Genomic DNA, 27,567 nt, shown 5'->3' with positions numbered 1-27,567 from the left:
GAGATCGAGATACTCTAATAGAACAGTCACCCTAATAGAGCATTCAGCTAATTTATTTACTCCATTATAGAATTCTATTACATTACAAGTTATTCTGTAGGGACTTCAGCTGCAAACAGTTAATCTTATAGACAGTTCAGCAAGAAGCAAGTCACCCTGTGGAGAATTAAGCTACAATTATATCACTGTAGAGATTCAGAACATTACAAGTCACACTGAAGAGAGTTCAGCTATGAACAAGTCATGCACCCTGTAGAGAGTTCACCTACAATTAAATCACTCTCTAGAGAATTCAGCTACACACAAATCACTGTGCAGAGAGTTCAGCTACAAACAAATTATCCTGCAGAGAGATCAGCTACAAACAAAACACTTTGCAGAGAGTTCAGCTACAAACAAATCAATCTTTAGAGTGATCAGCAACAAACAAATCAACTTGTAGAGAGTTCAGCTATAAACAAGTCATGCACCCTGTAGAGAGTTCACCTACAATTAAATCACTCCCTAGAGAATTCAGCTACACACAAATCACTGTGCAGAGAGTTCAGCTACAAACAAATTATCCTGCAGAGAGATCAGCTACAAACAAAACACTTTGCAGAGAGTTCAGCTACAAACAAATCAATCTTTAGAGTGATCAGCAACAAACAAATCAACTTGTAGAGAGTTCAGCTATAAACAAGTCATGCACCCTGTAGAGAGTTCACCTACAATTAAATCACTCCCTAGAGAATTCAGCTACACACAAATCACTTTGCAGAGAGCTCAGCTACAAACAAATCAATCTTTAGAGTGATCAGCAACAAACAAATCAACTTGTAGAGAGTTCAGCTATAAACAAGTCATGCACCCTGTAGAGAGTTCACCTACAATTAAATCACTCCCTAGAGAATTCAGCTACACACAAATCACTTTGCAGAGAGTTCAGCTACAAACAAATCAATCTTTAGAGTGATCAGCAACAAACAAATCAACTTGTAGAGAGTTCAGCTATAAACAAGTCATGCACCCTGTAGAGAGTTCACCTACAATTAAATCACTCCCTAGAGAATTCAGCTACACACAAATCACTTTGCAGAGAGTTCAGCTACAAACAAATCAATCTTTAGAGTGATCAGCAACAAACAAATCAACTTGTAGAGAGTTCAGCTATAAACAAGTCATGCACCCTGTAGAGAGTTCACCTACAATTAAATCACTCCCTATAGAATTCAGCTACACACAAATCACTTTGCAGAGAGTTCAGCTACAAACAAATCAATCTTTAGAGTGATCAGCAACAAACAAATCAACTTGTAGAGAGATCAGCTAGAAACAAATCAACCTGCAGAGAGATCAGCTACAAACAAATCAGCCTGTAGAGAGATCAGTTACACACAAATCAACCTGTAGAGAGATAAGCTAGAAACAAATCACCCTGTAGAGAGTTCAGCTAAAACAAATCAACCTGCAGAGAGATCAGCTACAAACATATCACCTTATAGACAATTCAGCTACAAACAAATTACCCTGTAGAGAGATCGACTACAAACAAATCAACTTGCAGAGAGATCAGCTACACAGAGATCAACTTGTAGAGAGATCAGCTAGAAACAAATCACCCTGTAGAGAGTTCAGCTAAAACAAATCAACCTGCAGAGAGATCAGCTACAAACATATCACCTTATAGACAGTTCAGCTACAAACAAATTACCCTGTAGAGAGATCGACTACAAACAAATCAACTTGCAGAGAGATCAGCTACACACAAATCAACTTGTAGAGAGATCAGCTAGAAACAAATCACCCTGTAGAGAGTTCAGCTACAAAAAAATCAATGTGCAGAGAGATCAACTACAAACAAATCACCCTGTAGAGAGATCATCTAGGAACTAGACACAATGTAAGGAGTTCAGCTACAAGCAATACACCCTGTTGAGATTTCAGCTACAAACAAATCAACCTGAAGAGCGATCAGCTAGAAACAAATCACCCTGAAGAGAGGTCAGCTACAAAAAATCACCCTGTAGAGAGATCAGCTAGAAACAAATCACCCTGTAGAGACTTCAGCTAGAAACAAATCAACCTGCAGAGAGATCAGCTACAAACAAATCACCCTGTAGAGAGTTCAGCTAAAACAAATCAACCTGCAGAGAGATCAGCTACAAACAAATCACCTTATAGACAGTTCAGCTACAAACAGATTACCCTGTAGAGAGATCGACTACAAACAAATCAACTTGCAGAGAGATCAGCTACAAAAAATCACCCTGTAGAGAGATCAGCTAGAAACAAATCACCCTGTAGAGACTTCAGCTACAAATAAATCAACCTGCAGAGAGATCAGCTACAAACAAATCACCCTGTAGAGAGATCAGCTAGAGACTAGACACAATGTAAGGAGTTCAGCTACAAGCAAATGACCCTTTAGAGAGTTCAGCTACAAACAAATCAACCTGCAGAGAGATCAAATCACCTTATAGAGAGTTCAGCTACAAACAAATTGCCCTGTAGAGAGATCAGTTACAAACAAATCAACCTGCAGAGAGATCAGCTACACACAAATCAACTTGTAGAGAGATCAGCTACAAACAAATCACACTGTGGAGATCAGCTAGAAACTAGACACAATGTAAGGAGTTCAGCTACAAGCAAATCACCCTGTAGAGATTTCAGCTGCAAACAAATCACCCTATAGAGAGATCAGCTAGAAACTAGACACCATGTAAAGAATTCAGCTATAGAAGAGGTCACCTTATAGAGAGTTCAGCTACGAAGAAACCATCATGTAGAGAGTTCAGCTGCAAACAAATTACTCTGTATAGAGTTCAGCTAGAAAAAGTCACCTTGTAGAGAGTTCAGCTACAAAGAAACCATCATGTAGAGAGTTCAGCTACAAAGAAACCACCATGGATGCAGAAAGTTTAGCTGCAAACAAATCACCTGTAGAGAGTTCAGCTAGAAACAAATCACCCTGTAGAGAAATCAGCTAGAAGAATTTATCTTGTAGAGAGTTCAGCTACAAAGAAACCATCCTGTATATAGTTCAGCTATATTTTAAGTCACCCAGTAGAGAGATCAGCTGCTAAAAAATATCCTGTGGGGAATAATGGGCATGTAATAAATATGCCCATTATTCCCCACAGGATATTTTTTAGCAGCTGATCTCTGAACTATATACAGGATGGTTTCTTTGTAGCTGAACTCTCTACAAGATAAATTCTTCTAGCTGATTTCTCTACAGGGTGATTTGTTTCTAGCTGAACTCTCTACAGGTGATTTGTTTGCAGCTAAATTTTCTGCATCCATGGTGGTTTCTTTGTAGCTGAACTCTCTACATGATGGTTTCTTTGTAGCTGAACTCTCTACAAGGTGACTTCTTCTAGCTGAACTCTCTACAGGGTGATTTGTTTGTAGCTGAACTCTCCACCTGATGGTTTCTTTGTAGCTGAACTCTCAGTGAAAATTGTCATCCATTACACGATAACCAGTGTTATATATTACATAACGCGTTACACAAGTAACACGTTACTCCCAACACTGACGATAATCATCCAAATTTTTCTCATAAAACTGAGGACACTTACGTATGTTATGCATAAGAGCAGCCAAACACTGAGTAAAAGTAGTCAAGCACTAGATGAGAGTAAAGACAACAGTCATCAACCTGTAAATGACAATCGTCAATGGCCACTGACTGGATTTGCACTTTGTATTAGCTACTGAAAGCAACAGACAAATTCATTATTAAACATGTGGTCATTTCAGAAGTGGGAAAACCAATCTGGAAATTTAAGTGTTGTGGAACCATTTGCAGGCAATTCTGTACTTGAATTTCCAAGAACAATACTTGATTTAGCACACAAGTTATGTTTAGAGATTATTTAGATATAGAATACTGGACTAAGGAGACAGCGAAACATGGTATCCTGCCTTTAGTAACATGGAGTTAATTAGACATGCAAGTAGTAGTGGTAACTCCAGCTTATGAAGTACCTCCTGGAGGAATATACCTCAATAATGATATGATAAAGCACAGCAAATGTAATACTGTACTGCAGAAATCTAGCAATACTATAAACCCTCTTAGATCATTTTCACTTTGAAGTGATAAAAACAGTATTTTTGTCTTATACTACTAAACAGTTGGACCAATATCCTACATTGTCAGCTGACAAAAATCAAACAGGTATAATATAACTTATTGGTTTTCATTTTGGTGTAGGGTGCAGTCAGACAAAATTACAATAAATCATGAGATCATTGAGCAAGAATATGGAGGTGAAGAAAATGTTCTTGCCATGGCACGTCCTAGTCCTAGAATAATAGAAGACAGCAAAAAATATGTTGCAAGAGTTCTAAACGTTAGCATAAACAAGTATGCAGCATTTTCATTCAGAACCAATAACAATGGTATCCATTGAGTATTCTAGAGAAATAATTTTGAAGCACTTCTTAGACACATATCAGTACAGCTTTCTAGCTATTAATGTAGGAAGATTTGACTGAACATAAGGGGAGTACTTTGACTATGACAGTAACAATAGGTATGATGGTAAAGAAACTGAAATGTTTCAAACTACTGTGTATGGCAGTAAAACTGTTGACGAGTACCACAGTTACTATATTACAGCAGCTAATGGTATTGGATCAATGCAGATATATAAATATGGATTATATAACATACGCTATAAAGAGAATGAGTTTGGATGGAAAACGGGCAACTGAGGAAATCATAGGGCGGGTTTTACTAGGTCATTCACCTTTCGAGAACGTGGTGTGTCACATGACCCGAACCTGTTAAACCAGTTTGCAGATTGTGTAACGCTTGAAATCATTTACACAATTACTGCGCGTGCTTAGGTCATAGCGCACCTTTAGGTGATAGCGTGCACTTAGGTCACAGCAATTATATGCAAGTTTTATATTCTTAGATTTGCAGCATGCACGTTAACTTCAATTTATTGTGATGCAATAAATTTACATTTTACAGTGATAACGGATTTCCATTATTATATGAAAGGCATCAACCTAACAATGATCATGTTAAGATTACAGATGAATATGGTCATCCATTACACTTATTGATAACCATCCAGACTTTTTCATAAAACTGACATACACATAAGAACAGCCAAACACTGAGTAAAAGTAGTCAAGCACTAGATGAGAGTAAAGACAACAGTCATCAACCTGTACATGACAATCGTCAATGGCCACTGACTGGATTTGCACTTTGTATTAGCTACTGAAAGCAACAGACGAATTCATTATTAAACATGTGGTCATTTCAGAAGTGGGAAAACCAATCTGGAAATTTAAGTGTTGTGGAACCATTTGCAGGCAATTCTGTACTTGAATTTCCAAGAACAATACTTGATTTAGCACACAAGCTATGTTTTAGAGAATATTTAGATATAGAATACTGGACTAAGGAGACAGTGAAACATGGTATCCTGCCTTTATTAACATGGAGTTAATTAGACATGCAAGTAGTAGTGGTAACTCCAGCTTATGAAGTACCTCCTGGAGGAATATTCCTCAATAATGATATGATAAAGCACAGCAAATGTAATACTGAGCTGCAGAAATCTAGCAATACTATAAACCCTCTTAGATCATTTTCACTTTGAAGTGATAAAAACAGTATTTTTGTCTTATACTACTAAACAGTTGGACCAATATCCTACATTGTCAGCTGACAAAAATCAAACAGGTATAATATAACTTATTGGTTTTCATTTTGGTGTAGGGTGCAGTCAGACAAAATTACAATAAATCATGAGATCATTGAGCAAGAATATGGAGGTGAAGAAAATGTTCTTGCCATGGCACGTCCTAGTCCTAGAATAATAGAAGACAGCAAAAAATATGTTGCAAGAGTTCTAAACGTTAGCATAAACAAGTATGCAGCATTTTCATTCAGAACCAATAACAATGGTATCCATTGAGTATTCTAGAGAAATAAGTTTGAAGCACTTCTTAGACACATATCAGTACAGTTTTCTAGCTATTAACGTAGGAAGATTTGACTGAACATAAGGGGAGTACTTTGACTATGACAGTAACAATAGGTATGATGGTAAAGAAACTGAAATGTTTCAAACTACTGTGTATGGCAGTAAAACTGTTGACGAGTACCACAGTTACTATATTACAGCAGCTAATGGTATTGGAGCAATGCAGATATATAAATATGGATTATATAACATACGCTATAAAGAGAATGAGTTTGGATGAAAAACGGGCAACTGAGGAAATCATAGGGCGGGTTTTACTAGGTCATTCACCTTTCGAGAACGTGGTGTGTCACATGACCCGAACCTGTTAAACCAGTTTGCAGATTGTGTAACGCTTGAAATCATTTACACAATTACTGCGCGTGCTTAGGTCATAGCGCACCTTTAGGTGATAGCGTGCACTTAGGTCACAGCAATTATATGCAAGTTTTATATTCTTAGATTTGCAGCATGCACGTTAACTTCAATTTATTGTGATGCAATAAATTTACATTTTACAGTGATAACGGATTTCCATTATTATATGAAAGGCATCAACCTAACAATGATCATGTTAAGATTACAGATGAATATGGTCATCCATTACACTTATTGATAACCATCCAGACTTTTTCATAAAACTGACATACACATAAGAACAGCCAAACACTGAGTAAAAGTAGTCAAGCACTAGATGAGAGTAAAGACAACAGTCATCAACCTGTAAATGACAATCGTCAATGGCCACTGACTGGATTTGCACTTTGTATTAGCTACTGAAAGCAACAGACGAATTCATTATTAAACATGTGGTCATTTCAGAAGTGGGAAAACCAATCTGGAAATTTAAGTGTTGTGGAACCATTTGCAGGCAATTCTGTACTTGAATTTCCAAGAACAATACTTGATTTAGCACACAAGCTATGTTTTAGAGAATATTTAGATATAGAATACTGGACTAGGGAGACAGTGAAACATGGTATCCTGCCTTTAGTAACATGGAGTTAATTAGACATGCAAGTAGTAGTGGTAACTCCAGCTTATGAAGTACCTCCTGGAGGAATATACCTCAATAATGATATGATAAAGCACAGCAAATGTAATACTGAGCTGCAGAAATCTAGCAATACTATAAACCCTCTTAGATCATTTTCACTTTGAAGTGATAAAAACAGTATTTTTGTCTTATACTACTAAACAGTTGGACCAATATCCTACATTGTCAGCTGACAAAAATCAAACAGGTATAATATAACTTATTGGTTTTCATTTTGGTGAGGGGTGCAGTCAGACAGAATTACAATAAATCATGAGATCATTGAGCAAGAATACGGAGGTGAAGAAAATGTTCTTACCATGGCACGTCCTAGTCCTAGAATAATAGAAGACAGCAAAAAATATGTTGCAAGAGTTCTAAACGTTAGCATAAACAAGTATGCAGCATTTTCATTCAGAACCAAAAACAATGGTATCCATTGAGTATTCTAGAGAAATAATTTTGAAGTACTTCTTAGACAAACATCAGTACAGGTTTCTAGCTATTAATGTAGGAAGATTTGATGATTGAACATAAGGGGAGTACTTTGACTATGATAGTAACAATAGGTATGATGGTAAAGAAACTGAATGAAGTGTTTCAAACTGCTGTGTATGGCAGTAAAACTGTTGACGAGAACCACAATTACTATACTACCACAGCTAATGGTATATTGGAGCAATGCAGATATATAAATATAACATACGCTATAAAGAGAATGAGTTTGGATGAATAACGGGCAGCTGAGGAAATCATAGGGCATTTCAAGAACATGATGAGTCACATGACCCGAACCTGTTAAACCAGTTTGCAAATTATGTAATGCTTGAAACCATTTTCACCATTACTGCGCATGCTTAGGTCAAAGCGCACCCTTAGGTGATAGCATGCACTTAGACTACAGCAATTATATGCAAGTTCTTATATTCTTACATTTGCAGCATGCATGTTAACTTCAATTTATTGTGATGCAATAAATTACATTTTACAGTGATAACGGACTTCCATTATTATATGAAAGGTATCAGCCTAACAATGATCATGTTAAGATTACAGATGAAAATGGTCATCCATTACACGATAACCATCCAGATTTTTCTCATAAAACTGAGGACACTTACGTATGTTATACATAAGAGCAGCCAAACACTGAGTGAAAGTAGTCAAGCATTAGATGAGAGTAAAGACGACAGTCATCAACCTGTAAATGACAATCGTCAATGGCCACTGACTGGATTTGCACTTTGTATTAGCTACTGAAAGCAACAGACGAATTCATTACTAAACATGTGGTCATTTCAGAAGTGGGAAAACCAATCTGGAAATTTAAGTGTTGTGGAACCATTTGCAGGCAATTCTGTACTTGAATTTCCAAGAACAATACTTGATTTAGCACACAAGCTATGTTTTAGAGATTATTTAGATATAGAATACTGGACTAAGGAGACAGCGAAACATGGTATCCTGCCTTTAGTAACATGGAGTTAATTAGACATGCAAGTAGTAGTGGTAACTCCAGCTTATGAAGTACCTCCTGGAGGAATATACCTCAATAATGATATGATAAAGCACAGCAAATGTAATACTGAGCTGCACAAATTTAGCAATGCTATAAATCTTTTTAGATCATTTTCACTTTGAAGTGATAAAAACAGTATTTTTGTCTTATACTACTAAACAGTTGGAGCAATATCCTACATTGTCAGCTGACAAAAATCAAACAGATATAATTTTATTTATTTATTTATTAATGCTTTACAGCACAAGTGCTGAAGGTCTGTAGGACACCTGGTCCTACAGCCTGCTCAAAGACAATATAACTTATTGGTTTTCATTTTGGTGTGGGTGCAGTCAGACAGAATTACAATAAATCATGAGATCAATGAGCAAGAATATGGAGATGAAAAAATGTTCTTGCCATGGCACGTCCTAGTCCTAGAATAATAGAAGACAGCAAAAAATATGTTGCAAGAGTTCTAAACGTTAGCATAAACAAGTATGCAGCATTTTCACTTAGAACCAAAAACAATGTTATCTATTAAGTATTCTAGATTTTGAAGTACTTCTTAAAATGTGCAATACACATATCACTACAGCTTTCTAGCTATTAACATAGGAAGATTTGGTGACTGAACATCAGGGGAGTATATTGACAGTAACAATAGGTATGATGGTAAAGGAATTGAAGTGTTTCAATCTGCTGTGTATGGCAGTAAAACTGTTGACGAGTACCACAATGACTTTATTACAGCAGTTAATGGTATATTGGAGCAATGCAGATATCTATTGCAGAAAATGCTGAATATTTAGTTGTCATAGTGGACACTCTTCATTTCAAAGGAGCATAATACTGCATCATAATTCTATTTCAGCATGTGTTAATTATCTCTGCTATGCTGACTAACTGTGATTATGTCTTAAGATGTGTAAATGCACATCTTTATATACATGGCAATACATATCACAGAGTTTGAAATACTTTTGTTAATGTGTTTGTTTAATTATAGGAACTGATAGTATAACAAGAAAGTAATATAATGATTAGCCAATCAAATAGGTTGGCAACAGAAGCCTTTTAAATGCAACAAATGTTGATATTTTGAGCATTCAATCAGAATTGCTGACATGTGAAGCTTTTTAAGTGTAACAATAAATTATATAATAACCAGCCAATCCGATCGAAAAGCCTTTTAAGTACTGGAAGAATGATGCAATCACCTGTTTACATTTGAACATCACATCCTGCAATGGAATCACTTTGCGATATAGATATTGATCTAATCTTCGGTACTGTGAAAGTTAAACTAATGGCCATGGATATCATTATTTATCTACAATAACATGCAAGCTTATTACAATACCACTGAAACAAATTCATGATACATAATAACTTCAAAATTGTATATCTACGCAGTAAAAAAAAACAAGCTAGTGAAGGTCACTACTAAATGTAGTGAAGGTCACTACTAAATGTAGTGAAGGTCACTACTAATGTCTGCCACAATACTCACTATTCTTGTGTAGTGACATTTTGTAGTGAGGGTCACTACAAGTTGTGAATGTCACCACACAAAAATTAATAGTGAGTATTGTGGAAGAAATTAGTTAGTGAAATTCACTACTAATTTTTTTACAGTGTAATACTTATCAAACCTTCGAAGGTTGCACCCAAACCTTCGAAGGCAAAATCAACATTAATTTGTTTATGCACTAGTAATCACACACATTTGAGTGCAATTAGGGAATAATTGTATGAGTATTAGTCAAAATTGCACCAGGTGAAGCCGAGTGTATATAATTTTGGCTGATGAGGATAATTGCACGGAAATGTGTGTGATTGCCTACTAATGACCCATGCGCTACTTAAAAATTTTATGCACATTTCAATTGCTTCGTTTTGTACTGAAAAAAAAGCTCAAATCAATAACACCTATACACCACTGGAATCTCCTGTTCATAGGTAGTAAGAAAATCTTTGTTTTGTGTTCATACAGTGTATGGTACATGAGTTATGGGCGTGTATCTATGGTGCGGTAGAAATAAAGTTTATCATTGTCATTTAATCATTTAATTGTTGAAATTGCCTTCTTCTTTAGCCACCGGAGAAACTAGGTGCACCTACCTTGATTGATGTGCCAGTTCATGGTGAACAGACTGATTGGTTCACAAACTAAGTACACATGGTATTAATGGGCAATTACTGCAATGGATCGAGTCCTTCTTTATGAACAGATCTCAGCAGGTTACAGTAAACAGCACAGCCCAGGAGTCCCCCAAGGTTCAGTAATGGGACCTTTATTATTTATGTGAATGACATGCCTGATAAAATTAAGTCCACTTTAAAGTTGTATGCAGATATAATGCTCTTCTGTACAGAGAGATTAATTCTCCAGAGTACAGTAAAACCCTAAAAGAGGATATTAACATGCTACAGGAATGGGCTGAACACTGGATGATGAGATTTAATCCCATAAAATGTGAACATCTAAGAGTAACTAATAAATCTCCACCTTTTGCTACGCAATATTTCATAAACAATGTTAAGATTCAGCAAGTTACAAGCCAAGTACTTGGGAGTTCATATTAACAAAGCACTTTCTTGGAATTTCCATGTTAATTTTGTATGCAACAAAGCAAATAATGTCCGAGCATTTCTGCAGTGCAATTTTTCAAGCATAAAGGAAAGATGCTATCTTTCTTTAGTGCGACCTATATTAGAGTATGTTTGTGCATGTAGTTTGGTCACCATATACTCTGACTAATAGAAAAATTACAAAGGAAAACAGCAAGATGTGTTTGTAATGATTTTTCAATGTACTCTATAGTATCACTAACATGTTAAATACTGTAGGATGCACTGGACAACACTTCAAGCTAGAAGGGAAAACCTGAGACTGATAATGATCTACAAAATTGTTAATAATCTTGTTGAAATTGAAACAGGGAACTCACTTACCAGGAATAATTTACCCACCCGAGGGCATTCAAATAGGTTCAAGCAACCATTTACAAGAGTTAATTCGTTTAAATATTCCTTTTACACCAATGCAATTAAATTGTGGAACAAATTACCAGATACTATAATTAATTGGACAACATTACAAAACTGTAAAGATCTAATTAACAGTTAATAATATTTGCACACACACCACACCTTTTATGCACGTTTACACTTGCTTCTGTACATTACATATAATTTATTAATTAAACAAGCTCCTGTAATTTATTTGCCATACACAAATCAAGCTTATTCCCGTTTCAACTGTCTAGCACTATAACTCCAAAATCATTGATCACAAAAGGCTGAAACTTTGGCTGTCCACTCCTTTGTTACTATAAATAACAGTGAAGCAATAAAATGGAATTTGAGGATTGTGTGAAAATGGCCGGTTTTTGCTCAGCGGGTCACATATCAGTGTACAATATAAGGGAAAATTATTGCTCGGACAGAATGGCCAATCAAAAGTAAATTTGATTGGCCATTTCTGAAATTGCATGGCCATAAGATAGAGGTGTACTGTCCTAGTGTGTGAAGCACACCCCACAGTGTGAAGAACAAGCCTTCTAGGGGGGTCTGGGGGCAGGCCCCCCCAGGGAAATTTTTGAAAAAGGATCACTCTGAGATTGAATCTGAGATCACTTTCAGCTACTTATCACTGAACTTTATGCACATGCATTTTACAGAGAATTGTTTATTAGTAATACATGTACAAAATTTGTGTTGCTGCTGCATACATATTTTACAAAAAAAAACTGAATCAATGTATTGTACAGCCAGTTTGTTGACTTAGCTAGGCTAAATGCTTTGTTACAAGTAGTGTTAAGTCAGCACATATTGAATTATCAACTAGCTATAGCTAAAGTTTCTCTTGTGAATAGCAATAGGTCAAAACTTACTCTCGAACTTTCTGGGTGCAGAACACTTTCATCACGTGACTTTCATTCCACTTTCTCCAGCCACTGCATCTCTACAGATTATAACCATGAAATGGCCATCTTATACTTAATATCGTACCTCCACTTCGCAAACATTACTTTCTTTTCTTCTCTTGGAAGGCGCCACTCGTGTAGTCAGTGTAGTGATCGCTTCTTCACAACATCGACAGTAACCCACAATCGATAACTTGGGTAAATACTAGGTGCAGTGCTCTAGCTTATGCATGCGCATCGAGTCAATGCTTCGACGGGATCGAGACTTCACGTAGTGATTAAATAGCTTCGTTAAGGAAAGTTAACGATACGACAATCTATAATATTACATGTTATAAAGACTAATAATAAAGAATTACAGTTGTAATTAATTTGATCAGCATAAATGGCCGACCAACAGCTACATTGATCGGTCAACAGCATCGCTTGGTTGGAAAATGGCCGAGGGCTGACCGTTATATTGTACTCTACATATATTTAAAGATTAGATTAGATTACCAATTTTATCAAAGACATGGGTACACAGACGGTATTGCCTGCAGAAGTGCTCCCTACACAAATATGCAAATAATATATGTACACAACACATTAACAATTACAACAACAGACAAAACAGAACAGTTTAAAGTACAGAGTTCACACAAAAGAAAACGATGATGTGCATTCGGAATGCAATTGGATTTGACAGTTGTAGGATGCAAAGGGGAATAGTGTTCCATAGAAAGTCATCTGTATCATATACTACGATAGTACTGTATAGTAGGGACAACAAAGGAGAAGGTGTGGCCCATGAAATAACATCACCCAAAAAAACAGCCTAATTTTCCCAGACAACAATGAGGCAGTATTAGTTAGGTAAAACTAAGCCCAAACAAGCTTTCAGATCAACCCGAAACATATTCAACAAGTTGCTCCAGAATTTTAAAAAAATTATTTAACAGAATTTTCTATTGACAGACTGAGACTGAGTAACTTACTGATGCCTTCAGGCAAGCGTAACTTGATAACGGCTAAGGCTACGGGCTTGATTTATTCACTGTTCGATGTCGCTTTGGCCCGAAAGGTGCCTTTTGGCATACTGCAGTACGTAGAATGCATTCTTCATGGACTTACCAGTGTCCTCCTTTGTGTCCCATTCATCTTTGCTGACAGCGAAAAATGTCAATTTGGCGATAACACGCGATGGCTTCCCTTCATAACGGAAATCGTCTGTATTTGTCATAGTGGCTATTTTGATAGCAGAGGTACTTTTCAAACAGTTCTTGATTTGTACTACTGTGTAACGAGTTGAACATAGCCGACAACAAAGCGTAATGGATACTTCACTTTTCAGATGATAATTGGGATGTGCAGTGCCATTTCAGATGCAGTATGCGTGGGTTCACCAGCCATAACAAAAAAAGTTAACAAACAAGTACACAGAAAAATTTGGAATTTTCAACTAGAGTAGGGACCATAGCACATCGATAAAAAGTACTGAAACAAGCTGGAGTAGTGCACGATATTAATTGAATCACAGTGAAACAATAAGAAGTGTTATATATATCCCTGCTGTGCTCAGGATACCATAATGGAAACTGATGCAAGAGTGTGGCTTACATAAAGTGTGGCTTACATACATCAGAGTTAAATTCCCCACAAAGTGACTTGTGACCAGCTTTAATAAAGTAATATTTATTTCTTGCTGACTGCTCTACTATGTAGTTGGTTTTCGTATCATAACTCAATGGATTTAAATCCAATTCTTCTGAAGGGTCTTTCTAAAATGATTAATCCATCTATACACCAATTTTCAACCCATTCTCCTGAGTGGTTTGTCTGGTACTGAAGCATGGCAAGTAATAACTTTTTATTAGCAAATCTCAATCGCATAATTGTTACACACTGTTGATTTTTGTGCTGTATCTTTATATCTATCCGAGTACCAATTTTTAGCCTCTTTCCATACGTGGTTTACTCTGCACGCATGACAACATAGTATTGGTGTTATTTTCATGAATAATCACTATTAACTTCTGCTATATTAGTCTATATCTATCAATCAGAGGAAGTGACTGGTACTTGACCATCTCCAGTCTAAAGCAAATGGCACCTCTTTTTGCTGTAGTGTACAGTCTAAAGTAAATGGCACCTCTCTTTGCTATAATGGACAGTCTGTCATTGCTGTAATTGACCGTACCACATATGGAAAGATCATACCAAACCACTTAGCAGATATTTACACATATTATCCTGAACCACTTAACAGATACATACACATATCCTGAAGCAATATTAAAGTGTTTAAGGTCAGGTGAGGTTACAGTTGGGCAGAAATGACATAGAAATAAATTATTACTTGTGTACTGTGATCAGTTTGATGTATAATCATGCATGTATAATCTTCTGAGTTAAGAATCTCCTTAGCAACATTAACTACCCAGACATCAACTCTCAAGGTCACACAATTCAGTGATCTTTACAAGAGTTGATACCCAGGACTATGTTAGCGACACATGTGACAGTGTTAGTTGAATGACTGTGGTGGGCTAGCTGTCACCCTCAAATCACTCTGTGTGTGAGTGACTCTGATGGTGAACACTAGGACCACAACCATTAGAACAAGTGGAATGTACATGAAGCCTGTTGCCATGAAGTGAAACAATGCTCTGATTTAGGTTAAGTACATGATAGTTCACCAAGTCACATACACTTATTTTAATCATGGCTTTTTATCATTATCAAAGATAACAGGAATTGTGTTCAGATTTATATTTTTCTATGCAATACATTTTTGTTGTAAGACTTTATGTAGCAACTATTGCCTTTACTGTGTGCACCTGTTATGAGAGGCAAGACTACATAGAAGAGAAATGTAGTTTGAAAGAAATATTATTATTATGATAAGTCCATTAATTAGTTGTTAAGGTTACTGGATACTGCAAATGTGTGAATATGTGTTGCTTGTATTGAGAATTTCTCCACTACACAATGTACTTAATACACAAGCAGGTTTGTTTAGTGTTCATCTTTAAGTCCACTATTTTAAGTCATGACTGAACATAACGGAACACTGCATGTTGCTAATTACCAACCACTTCTAGCCAAAAATCAGCAAAACCACAACTTATATTTTATGTAGGAGAAAGTATGTAATGTAAGTTTCAATCATGTAATTTATAGCAAGCACAAAAGCCAAAGATCAGGACATTGTTTACTGATAAACATTAGAGAAGGGTTGTTGCTTGGTAAGATACTTTTACAGTGCACTCCTTGAAATTTTACTCTTATAGTACACTCCTTAAAGTTCTTTTTTATTTAGGAATGTCATAAATGCTTAATCAGAGGTAATGGCTTCATGTGGCATTATGGATTCCATTGTGGATGCATTAATCCAACAATTGTTCAACCGACAGAGGAGGCATGATCATTCATCTCGTGATAGCTAAGAAATGTTGACATTGACACTGTAAAGGATGTATTGTATATCCACACCAGTAAATAGCTACTATTAAAGGACAACAAGATAGTTACAAGAATATTTTTAGCATTAATAAGCCAATATGATTTGTATGAAGGTGAGGTTTAGCATGAATTGAGGCAAAATTGTCAACTGCCGGTGGACAAGACAAATCAGACTGACAACAAGGATTGTCCATGAAAACAACGTCACCGTTGCAAAATAGCTATTAGTCTACTACAAAAATAATGCAATTATGCACACACATAATTTTAATTCAGCAATGATTATAATGACACATGCATTAGCTAGCTCTTTACCTATATGCATAAAGCTCGAAGATAAACAGAGATGCATTGATGTATCATTTGCTTGTTGTTGTACTTCTAGTGGCTGTGACCACTGACACCACAACAGAAGTAAATGCAGACAACTTCTCTGGATGTTGCGCAGTACTTTCGGAAAAGTATTGAGATACATGTATATATTCAAGCAGTTCCTACCATCATTTGTGCCAGGTGTGACATGATAGGGGTTGGAAACTGGATATAATTTACATAAAAAGATTATCTAGATGCCTATTCCTTATCATGTGAAGAGTCAAATTTTGTTCTGTTAATTAATTATTAATTATCCACTTCACCCCTAAATTTTTATCAGAGCATGGCATGCATCAAGAAATTCAGTTTTATAAATCAACCTTACAGTATGTACTTGGAAACCACATCTGAAAATGTTCCCCATGCACTAAGGAATTCACAGTCTACATGTACCACAAAGTAATACATTTATTCATGAAATGATTTTTCACAGTCATCATTATTACACTAATTGTACATATTGTTTTATATGCAACTCGTAAACCATTGTTGTGCCATGGTAATTACAATATAGGTACCATAGTGCTAATTGGTACCTGTGGTATCCTTGGTTCTTGGTGAGTGCATGCTGCTGTTACTCAATATGTTATTCACTCATATCACTTGCTGCAGTTACTTAATATGATATCCACATGCGTGTCAAGGTCAGTTCTATGCAATAATGGTCCCAGTAGATTATGATAGCTATTATAATTGCATTAGTCAATCATTTCATGACAATACTTATCAATAACTTTTCAGGGAACAGCATTTCAGACTGGTTATACAGAGCAGGTTGGTGTATTCACACATTCTGCTTTTACAAAATTCACTAGTATGGCAACTTGACCATCAATATTACACGACAGTCATGGGACTAGTCCTGCCAGGATGAGAAAACATCATTGAACATGGCTACAATTTCTGTTATCATTACCTAGGGATAAAGTCAATTGTTGGTTGTGCTGAGAATCAGTGAGAACTATTCAAAATGTAGGAGGAGGAACCAGACTAGTTACAGGTATGGCCACTACGTACTGATGTATTAAACAAAAAATGTACCCATATATAGCTCTAGCATGTGTATGGATTTGGCAAGTCAGCAATCAACTCTTTGCACCAAAGATATGAGTAAAAAGTCATTATTTACAAAATATTATAATAGCTTCATTTTTATAGGGTATTCGTATTATTTTTAATATTAATTGCTAATCTGTCATCTGGTTGCATAAGTGTACATCATAATAAATTCCATAATCTTAATATATTAACAGGTCAGGCTTGCTCATCTAATATTTTGTAAATAATGACTTTTTACTCATATCTTTGGTGCAAAGAGTTGATTGCTGACTTGCCAAATCCATACACATGCTAGAGCTATATATGGGTACATTTTTTGTTTAATACATCAGTACGTAGTGGCCATACCTGTAACTAGTCTGGTTCCTCCTCCTACATTTTGAATAGTTCTCACTGATTCTCAGCACAACCAACAATTGACTTTATCCCTAGGTAATGATAACAGAAATTGTAGCCATGTTCAATGATGTTTTCTCATCCTGGCAGGACTAGTCCCATGACTGTCGTGTAATATTGTTACTGTCACATTACCATTGCTTGGTGCTTTACCAGAATTGCTGAACCTCGAATATTCCTCAGCTAATAGAGGACTTAAACTTGTGAAGCTGCATTTGTAACCAAGTCTTGTTCAAATGTAAAAGAGGCACAAGATCAGTTATTTTAACTTGGAACTGACAATGTACATATTACATGGATGATGGTGGTTATCAGTGTATGTGGTCACACTGAAAGTGGATGGCATATGATTCAGTTCAGCTCATACTTAAATGGAGCCACCCACAGTACGTTGGGCTTTTAAATCAGCAGTTTTGTAGATTACTCGAAGCCACAGACACTCTTTCATTGTCCTCAATGTGTAGCACAGCAAGGTATAGCAGCCATTACATCAATATTGACAAATATGGCACTGCAAGCTGCAGCAGCACATCCATGCTACAGTAAAATTGATAAACAGTATTCACTGGAGTCTGCCAATGAGAAGCAAAACTCTTCAGTGGTAATACCAGGTATGTATATCATCCACAATGCTATTTTTGTTTGTACTATGTAAGTGGCAGTACGAGCTGTTCAGGGGGAGAATTCACTGATGTTTGAGCCAGCCATCAGCGCAAAGCATTCAAAGCCCAGGAATGCTGTTAGTCACAGGTATGGCTATATACTACTGTGGCCACTAGCATATATGTAGTTGCAGCATTAGACAATGTCATTTATAGGACATACTCCCCAAGACAGTTTGGAAAACTTGGGAATCTAGCTTGATGATCAGAAAGAACTACTTCTATGAAATTGTAAAAAAAAACAACACACACACACACCAGCTGGTTAAAAATGCCACCTTCAACTATAAGTACTGAAAGATTTTAACATCACCATACCTGCAGAGTCCCCGTCAAGAATGGAGACTAGACATGAGAAAACATCATCTGAAACATGGCTACAATTTCTATTTTCGTTACCTCTAAAAATAGAGATAATTAATCATTGGTTGTGCTGGGGATCAGTGAAAACTATTCAAAAATGCAAAATGCAGGAGGGGGAACTAGACTGGTTACAGGTATGGCTACTACTGGTGTATTAAACAAAATAGTATCTATATAGCTCTAGCATGTATAGTTACAGCATTACCTAATGCTCAGTGAGCATGTTGTCATTTTAGGATGAACTCTCCAAGATTCCCTTGATTATGGCTTGATGCAGCTGGAAATGAAGACACTTTTTTTTAATACTGATGAAGAACTGGATCTATGTTACCGCAAACAAATGTTGTTTCACTATGTCAATGTCTTGAGGGACACTGCAGAGATGTTTCGCTTCAAGGTCAGTGCTTATACTAGGAAGTTTTCATTGGATTTGGCAAGTCAGTAGCAAGTATTGGTGAATGCCACCAAGTATATAAGCAAAAAGATCGACATTATTTACATAATATTATAATAGTTCATTTTTATAGGGTAATTTTAATATTAATTGTTAATAAATAAATAACTTGCAAAAAGTTAGTTCAAACAGCTGCTCTCCATGATGTAATCATAATAAAGGCATCATTATTTTGCACACACAGTTTTACTTCAGCAAAAATTATGCATTAGGTAGCTCTTTATAGTATGTACCTACATTTTACTATATTCAAATGTATTATTTACTTGTCTTTGTACTACTAGTGGCTGCAGCCAGCTGGAAGGATGAGTTATGTAGCTTTGATGTGCACTTACTTTACCATCAGACATCACCAGAAATACCTGTGAAATTATTGATGTATTATTTGAATGTCTTTGTACTTCCAGTGACTGTAACCACTGACGCAACAATAGAACAAATGCAGACAACTTTGGTTGTCATACAATTCCTGCAATACGTTCCAAAAAAAATCCAGGTCAATGCCGTAATGGAGGAGTTGGCCAATGACCAAGCCAATGTTTTGTTTATCAATGAGGAACTGGGGCTGGCCTATCAAAAAGCAGATGAAGTTCCATTTTGTAAATGTAACTAAAGACTGCAGCTGAATAAGTAAGCAGTTCTGCCAAATGATTCTTCAGTTGCCTTTTGTCACTCCAAAGTTAGCTTTGCAGGCTAGCAACACTACCTGAGTATGAGTAAGCATGCTGATTAAATATTTTAAGCCACACCAAGCAAATAAGGTTACACACATAATGTTAATAACTCTTGGCCATGTCCTCTGCAACCCACAAAGTGTGTACCACATAACTGATTACAAAGTCTCTTGACCATTATACAGTAAACTCTTGTATCTTCTGGTAAAGCTTTAATTTAGGCCCAAACTCTTGGACATGTTTTGTAGCTAAAATCCAAGACTACTTACCACATTATGCTGAAACTTTGGTGATCCATTCTTTGGACACTAGAGATAATGATGACCATGTCTCCATTAGAATTGACAGTGCAGCAAAATCCAGAATGTTGGGCAGCATCATGTGGTGTGGTTTTTCATGACATTTAAGTAGTTAAACATAGTTAGTGTTACACTCAAGCAAGCATGCAACACAACAACTCTGATCAAACCTGACAATGACATGGGGCATTATCAGGAATATTGGAGATGCATCAATAAGAGTAATGCATGTGCAGCAATACACAACGCCACGCGTTATCATCAAAAAAAGTTTACCTTCGGAATGGGCCGCCGTATGAACAAAATCTCGAAGAAGAAACCGCCCCCCACTTCGTCCCGCAGTGGTGCCACTACCAGAGCCAGATCCGTTGCCAGTGGTCAGCATTACTAACACCTTTCCAGCAGGAACAACCTCCAGAAAGCGAGGCAATCAGACAGTCAACAAATCAACAGCTGCCAAGCGTTCTCGTCTAACAAAGAAAGACATCCCAAAGATCGTGAAGATAGTCATGGATGCCTTCTAACTAAGTTGGGTCCTGGGGCTCTGCTAGCCAAGATGGATATCAAGAGCGCTTTCCGTTTACTGCCAGTGCACCCAGCTGACCGCCACCTGCTAGCAATGGAGTGGAATGGGGGAATTTACATCGACACCTGCCTCCCATTTAGCCTCAGGTCAGCTTCCAAGCTGTTGAACATTCTGGCTGATCTATTTTCATGGTTACTGGATCAGCAGGGAGCATCTCCCACCATTCACTATTTGGATAATTTCCTCACAATGGGACCAGCTGGCGATCCCACATGCTTCAACAACTTGAACAAAATGACGGACATAGCCAAGTATCTGGGAATCCCCTTGGCCATGGAAAAACTGGAAGTACCATCTCATTGTCTCACCTTCCTTGGCATTGCCCTTGCCATGCAGAAGATGTAAGCAAGACTGTCTGATGACAAATTGATGTGCATAAAGTGCCAACTCTCTACATGGTTGCACTGAAAGAAGGCAACAAAGAGGGAGATACTTTCATTGGTTGGCACTACAAAAACAGATCGGATTTACATATATTTCCTTGTTTCAGGAAACTCATGGAAAGACGATCTTTCAAAGCCTCATAACTTTCCATATATTTATATTGCACAGTAAACATATGTAAAGTTGTTAAGTTTTTAAATGTATGTAATGAAAATTATTTAGTTAAGAATTTAATTACTGATGAATGTGCACCACTGAATGAGACTGACTATGGCTACAACACGTGAGCTAGACTGCTAGACATCAAGCAGCCATGCCAGCAATTACTGGAACAGGGTGCTCTGCATGGCCACTCTGACTTAGATCTAGTCTACCTATTCGGCTATTATCACCAGGTAGCCTAGTTGAAGTCGTTATTGCCATCACAGAGTAACTTATCTTCACCGCAAAACTGCAGCAGCGCATCATTGTGCTAATGCTTCTTGGAAACGTTAGTTTACGGAAGTTGTAACTTGGAACAAAGAAGAGTGATCGACAGTGATGTGTGATCTAGCTAGAGCAGTTAACTCTCAGGCTTAAGGCTGAAGTGTCGTGATGGTGACATGCATGGATTGAGGAGAAAGATTGCAGCTTGCTGACCTGAAATCCTGCCGTGGCCTTCAGACTATTGTGGTGCCATCCTTGGGTGCCATCACCTTGTACGAGTCTGTTTCCCAACTTTCAGTACTGCTGTGCCGCCTTTTGATACCCAAGTACAATAGAGGCAAGCATCAATTTGCCTGTGTTTGTTTGTTATAGTTGGTTTTAGTGTAGCAACACGGATCACGAGATTAATGAACTAGGAGTTAGCGGCTAACCACAGTTTAGCGAATGACTTTGAAGGTTATGCTTGAGGTGTATGACGTACTCCTTTACATTATTTTTTAGGGATGAGATACAAGACAAAAACTAAATGAGTTGATGACATGAAAACTTTTAAAGTTTCAGGTTAGTGGTTTTGTTAATGTGATAACTGGTTGTTAGTGTGGAGTGTATGTCAATAAGTGTGTCTCCTCTAAGTGTAAGTGATGTGGCACTTTGTGTATCTGTATCCTGTAATCCAATTCTTGATCCAAAAAAATCTGTAATAACATAATACATGTATCAACGTTGAAACCGGGTCACTACTGCTGACCCGGATGACCCACTGACCCGGATAGCAATCCGGGTCAGACCCGGATAGCAATCCGGGTCAGACCCGGATATGACCCGGATGTGACCCGGATTAATTAAAGCTGAGACGTGTTTCGGCTAGTCTCGAGTGAGCGAACGAGTCTACATTTTGAGCGTTCGATTCGTGTTGAGTAAATATTGCAACTTCAGCCTAGCTGTAGGTTGAAGACCAAAAAAAAAAAAAAAGGTCTTCACCTACTGACAATAGCTACCCCTCACCATAGATACCCTCAATTTTGTGCTACATACTACACTTACTAACAAATGAGCGTGGCTGAGCGTATGTTGGTAATGCGATAAGTGGGCGTGGCTCACGAAAGAGCTACGCGATAGCGTTTATAAGTTCCACGTCGTCAAAAGAACAATTTCGTTTCTCACGTGATCCAATCCGGGTCAGACCCGGATAAATTGTAAACCGGGTCAGACCCGGATTACCCGGAGAAAATGTGACCCGGATGACCCGGATGACCCGACCCGGTTTCAACGCTGACATGTATTGCTCAAGTGTATTATCAACTTTACTAGTTAGGCACTGGAGGGCAAACACAGAATTAAGTAGAGCTTGTATGAGGTGCTTACTACTAACCAGAGTGGTTTTGTAGAAACATAGTGAATTTATTCTGCTTGACTTTGGCAGTATTAGAAGTTTAGGACACAGTGTAATTGTTTGACATTTCTGATACTAATGTATAGTTTTGCGTAGTATTCACCATGCTGTGACATTTGGCTTGATTGCTTGTGGGTACAATGACATGAAAATAGTGACTAGCTATATGGTAATCCAACAAAAAATTCATAAGGTGGCTTCAAAATCTGAGCTTTTGCATGCACATCATTGTTTACTACACATCAGATAAAAGTATCCCTATTGCCATTAGCCAATACAAAAACGTAGTGCTACTTTGGTCCAATGTTAAAGAGGCAGGTAATTTAGGCTGCTTTTGTATAGTACTACTGTATGCAGTTTTATGCTTATGTATTCATACTCAGTTTATATGTTTTATTTTTAATGCCAAGAAAATCAAAAGAGGTTTAGAAATTGTAAGAACTAGGTAGGTTTTCATGAGACAGTAGGTTGACTATGGTAGTGAGGGGAACCCTTATTGCACAAAAACATACTATCAAAATACAAGGAGGATTCCTAGTCCATCACTTTGTACAGCTGTAAAATATTGTGTACTTGTATTGTGATGTGTTTTTTTCTAATACCGGCAGTGGTTCACATACGTATCTTCTTTTCAATAGCATTCTCTGCATCAGACCATTCAGCATGTACATAATAGAATTATTGTTCAGGTATTGATCGCTGCCCAGGACAAGCTGTTTTGGCATCTCCTGGTGAGGTTTCTTGAAAGATAATTCTATAATACAGTAATATATTTTTTTATTAGGCATGACTATTATAGTCCAGCGCCTAAGCCAAATATTCGTTCACTTTTTGATAAAAGTACCAATTTTTTTACAGAGTATATGGAGCGTGCACTAAGTGTTTTAAGAAGGGGAGGCATGTAAAAAGTCCTCAGGAACACCCCTTTTTGCACCCTGACAAGAAAACTATTTGTTACTATTAAAAATCAATCATGTTTCTATCAAGTTAACTGCTGGGCCTAGTATCATAGTAGTACAAAGCATACAGCTGGAACATAATAGCCTAATAGTAATCTATAAAAAAACAAATAGTTTTCTCACCTAGGCAGTAAACAAAATCACTAAAATTTCCATTTGCAGGGATTCTGTTAAAGTTTTGGACCTTTAATGTTGATGATTGTGTAGTACTATGTACAAGGATCATCCTGATGTGTATCGTTTCTTTATTAAAGGGGTATAACAAAAGTTATTTAATGCTAAAGTCACAGGTGGATAGCTCAACAAAAAACCATGAACTACAGCAGTTCAATTATCAAGTACAGAGCTTGAACAAAAGGTCCCTTGTCCTTATACTGGGCACCATATGAAAGGTAATTAAATTTATAGTTTAATGAAGGCAGTTGCACATTGTTTCAACATCTTGTTCTCAAGTTACAGCGCTTTCAACTCAGTGTAATATAGTATAAGCAAGAAAAGCACATGGATGTGTCATAAGGTACTTCTTAGTGCTCAAAATCTCACTTCATTGGAACCTAGCTCCTTTATACTTATTTTGAGCATTATCAAAGCACTAAGAAATACCTTAATACTCATCTGTGTGCTTTTCTTGCTTATGCTATATTACACTGAATTGAAAGCACTGTAACTTGAGAACAAGATGTTGAAACAACTTGCAACTGCCTTCATTAAACTAGAACTTTAATTACCTTTCATATGGTACCCAGTATAAGGACAAGGGACCTTTTGTTCAAGCTCTGTGCTTGATAATTGAACTGCTGTAGTTCATGGTTTTTGCTGAGTTATCCACCTGTGACTTTAGCATTAAATAACTTTTGTTATACCCCTTTAATAAAGAAACGATACACATCAGGATGATCCTTGTACATAGTACTACACAATCATCAGCATTGAAGGTCCAAAACTTTAACAGAATCCCTGCAAATGGAAATTTTAGTGATTTTGTTTACTGCCTAGGTGGGAAAACTATTTGTTTTTTTATAGATTACTAATGGGCTATTATGTTCCAGCTGTATGCTTTGTACTACTATGATACTAGGCCCAGCAGTTAACTTGATAGAAACATGATTGATTTTTAATAGTAACAAATGGTTTTCTTGTCAGGGTGCAAATAGGGGTGTTCCTGAGGACTTTTTACGTGCCTCCCCTTCTTAAAACACTTAGTGCACGCTCCATATACCCTGTAAAAAAATCGATGCTTTTATCAAAAAGTGAACGACTATGTCAATTTTAAGGGCTTATGTACTGCACTATTAGAAGGATACGACTTTAAGAGGTGGAACATTGTTTGGAAAAAGATTAGGGACCCGCCGATTATGCTCATACTTTTACCTATTATGCTATGCTGCACTGCTCAAAATTTACCTATTATGCTTAAATTTATGCTCAATGCTTACCCATTATGCTCAAATTATGCCCAATTATAGTTCTCATGCTCTGCTAATAATTTCCAGTTTATGGATAAATAATAAATGGCTGAAGTACAAACTTACTTGTCAAAATGCATATCACAGAATAGATCGATATACTCTAATAGAACAGTCAGCTATATGATTGTTCTATTAGAGTATATCAATCTTTCTGCGATTGCTATTTTTATAAGCAAGAATTCATGCTGTCACAAAATATTCTACCTATTATGCTAGCATTATGCTCAATGCTTTCAGGCACCTATTATGTTCATAATTATGCCAGCATAATCAGCGGGTCCCTAAAAAAGATACAATACTAACAGGTATTTAATCGTACTGTACAATGTTTTGGCATTACATCTATTTTTTTCCATTTTCAGTGCACAGAAAACATTTGGGCAAGGAGTCTGCCATTGATAACTTTGTCAAGATAAAGGAAAAAGAATTCATTGGTAAACACTCAAGACAGACATTTTTTGTACTTTTACTATGATGTACTTTATGTATGGATGGATTTCCTTTTGTTGATTTTCATTTAAACCAATTTATACAGAATATAGGGGTGGGATGAGGGTAAAAAGTAGTGACATTTCCTTACATTTACTGTTGGGAAAACGACCTTTCCTAGCCTTTAAGTGGTAAGGAAAGATAAAAAAGACGGCTGAATCTTTTCAGGAAAGTTGTGGAAATATGATCATTCCTGACGAAAAGAAAGGTAAAATAATATTGCGGAAATCTGACATTTCTATACCTTTCCATAGTCCCTTAAAGGTAAGGAAATCAATTCTGTTTTTGTAGTGTGGGTTACTCCAACATGCCAGCAAAGTAGTAAGACCAGGCCGGACTTTCGTGGCTATAATATTAATGTACAGCACTGCTGCAAAAATAAAGAATATGCAGCATTTCTCTCGGTTGAACAGTAACTTTCAGTCGGACCTCCACTAGTGGAACACCTTCATCAATAGCTGAAACGGAGTCAGCTTCCTCTGCTCAGCCAATCCCACCTTTCAAAATCATATTTTTACTGATGCATCTGACTCATAGGGCTTCGGAGCTGTTTTTGCCAGCCATTGATTCCAACTACCATGGTCATCAGAATGGTCCATCATGGCAAAGGAACTGGTGCCTATAGTGTTTAGCTGTGTGGTTTGGGGACCACTACTTCAATACAAATATACTGAGTTCCACTGTGACAACCAAGGGTTGGTGGCGGCTATTAATAAAGGTTCATCAAAGGATAAAATAGTGATGCACCTCATCAGGTGTTTGTGGTTCTTCATGGCAGTGTTTGACATTCACATCACAGCAACCCACATAGCGGGAATATCTAATAATGCTGCTGACATGCTGTCAAGAAATCAGGCTTCAAAATTCTTAGAAGCCCATCCACACATGCCGACCATACCAACACCACTGCCACCATCTATCCTGCGCCTTGTGTCTCCATCAAGGTTGGACTGGACGTCCAGGAGTTTCAGAAGACTCTTCAGGAGGACCGACTCAGACATTCAAAAACACTACTCATCTATTCAAACCAAACCAGACACTCAATAATACACCCAGGTATGAGCGAACTTAAAGACTACACAGATGTTCTGGGCACTTTTACTTTACCTGCATGATGGAACAATAAGCAGCAATGGGGCTATATTCTGGTAGCTTCTTTATTGACTGCTCTCCATTCATGAAGTGGTTTACTGGGACAAGCAGGGAGCATCACATTCCTTCCACTCTCAGCCAAAGACTTGTAAACTTTGATGCTAAGACTATAATTTTTTTGTGGTTAAACAGAAATAGATCATTCGAAATGACAGCTTGAAGTCAGTGCATCATCATTTTCCAATGGTTGCAATGTAGATGCTTTTATGATTGGACAGTTACAAGCCTTACCGGTGTTAGCTGAACAGGTGGCTACAGCTACACGCAAAGACAAGTTGTTGAGTAAGATATACAGTTATGTGCAGAAAGGTTGGCCTCAGACTGTGTCTGATGATGAGAAGCCATACTGGAGACATGCTAAGGAACTCTCAACTCAGAGTGGTTGCTTGCTATGGGGGAACAGAGTAATCATTCCGGGTCCACTATGAAGTAAACTTATTGGTGAGCTTCATCAGAATCATCCAGGTATAGCTAGGATGAAATCAATTGCAAGAAGTTATTTTTGGTGGCCGGCTCTAGACAGTGAATTGGAAGAGAAG

At 37.1% G+C, this 27,567-nt stretch overlaps 2 protein-coding genes across 6 annotated transcripts in view; one reads left to right on the top strand and one right to left on the bottom strand.

The window, feature by feature from the left end:
- LOC136242955 (uncharacterized) overlaps positions 1 to 27,567 on the bottom strand; it is a 93,125-nt gene that overhangs the window by 36,774 nt on the left and 28,784 nt on the right. The window lies entirely within an intron of this gene.
- LOC136242240 (uncharacterized) lies at positions 18,224 to 21,101 on the top strand. The gene is made up of 3 exons (XM_066033656.1): positions 18,224 to 18,329; positions 18,375 to 18,468; positions 20,576 to 21,101. The coding sequence occupies exons 1-3, from the start codon at positions 18,224 to 18,226 to the stop codon at positions 21,099 to 21,101; spliced, it is 726 nt and encodes a 241-aa protein (XP_065889728.1).

The sequence above is a fragment of the Dysidea avara genome, chromosome 13, assembly GCF_963678975.1.
Source record: "Dysidea avara chromosome 13, odDysAvar1.4, whole genome shotgun sequence".
Lineage (NCBI taxonomy): Eukaryota > Metazoa > Porifera > Demospongiae > Dictyoceratida > Dysideidae > Dysidea > Dysidea avara.
Note: the sequence above shows the minus strand (reverse complement) of the source record. Positions and strands in the feature narration are given on the sequence as shown.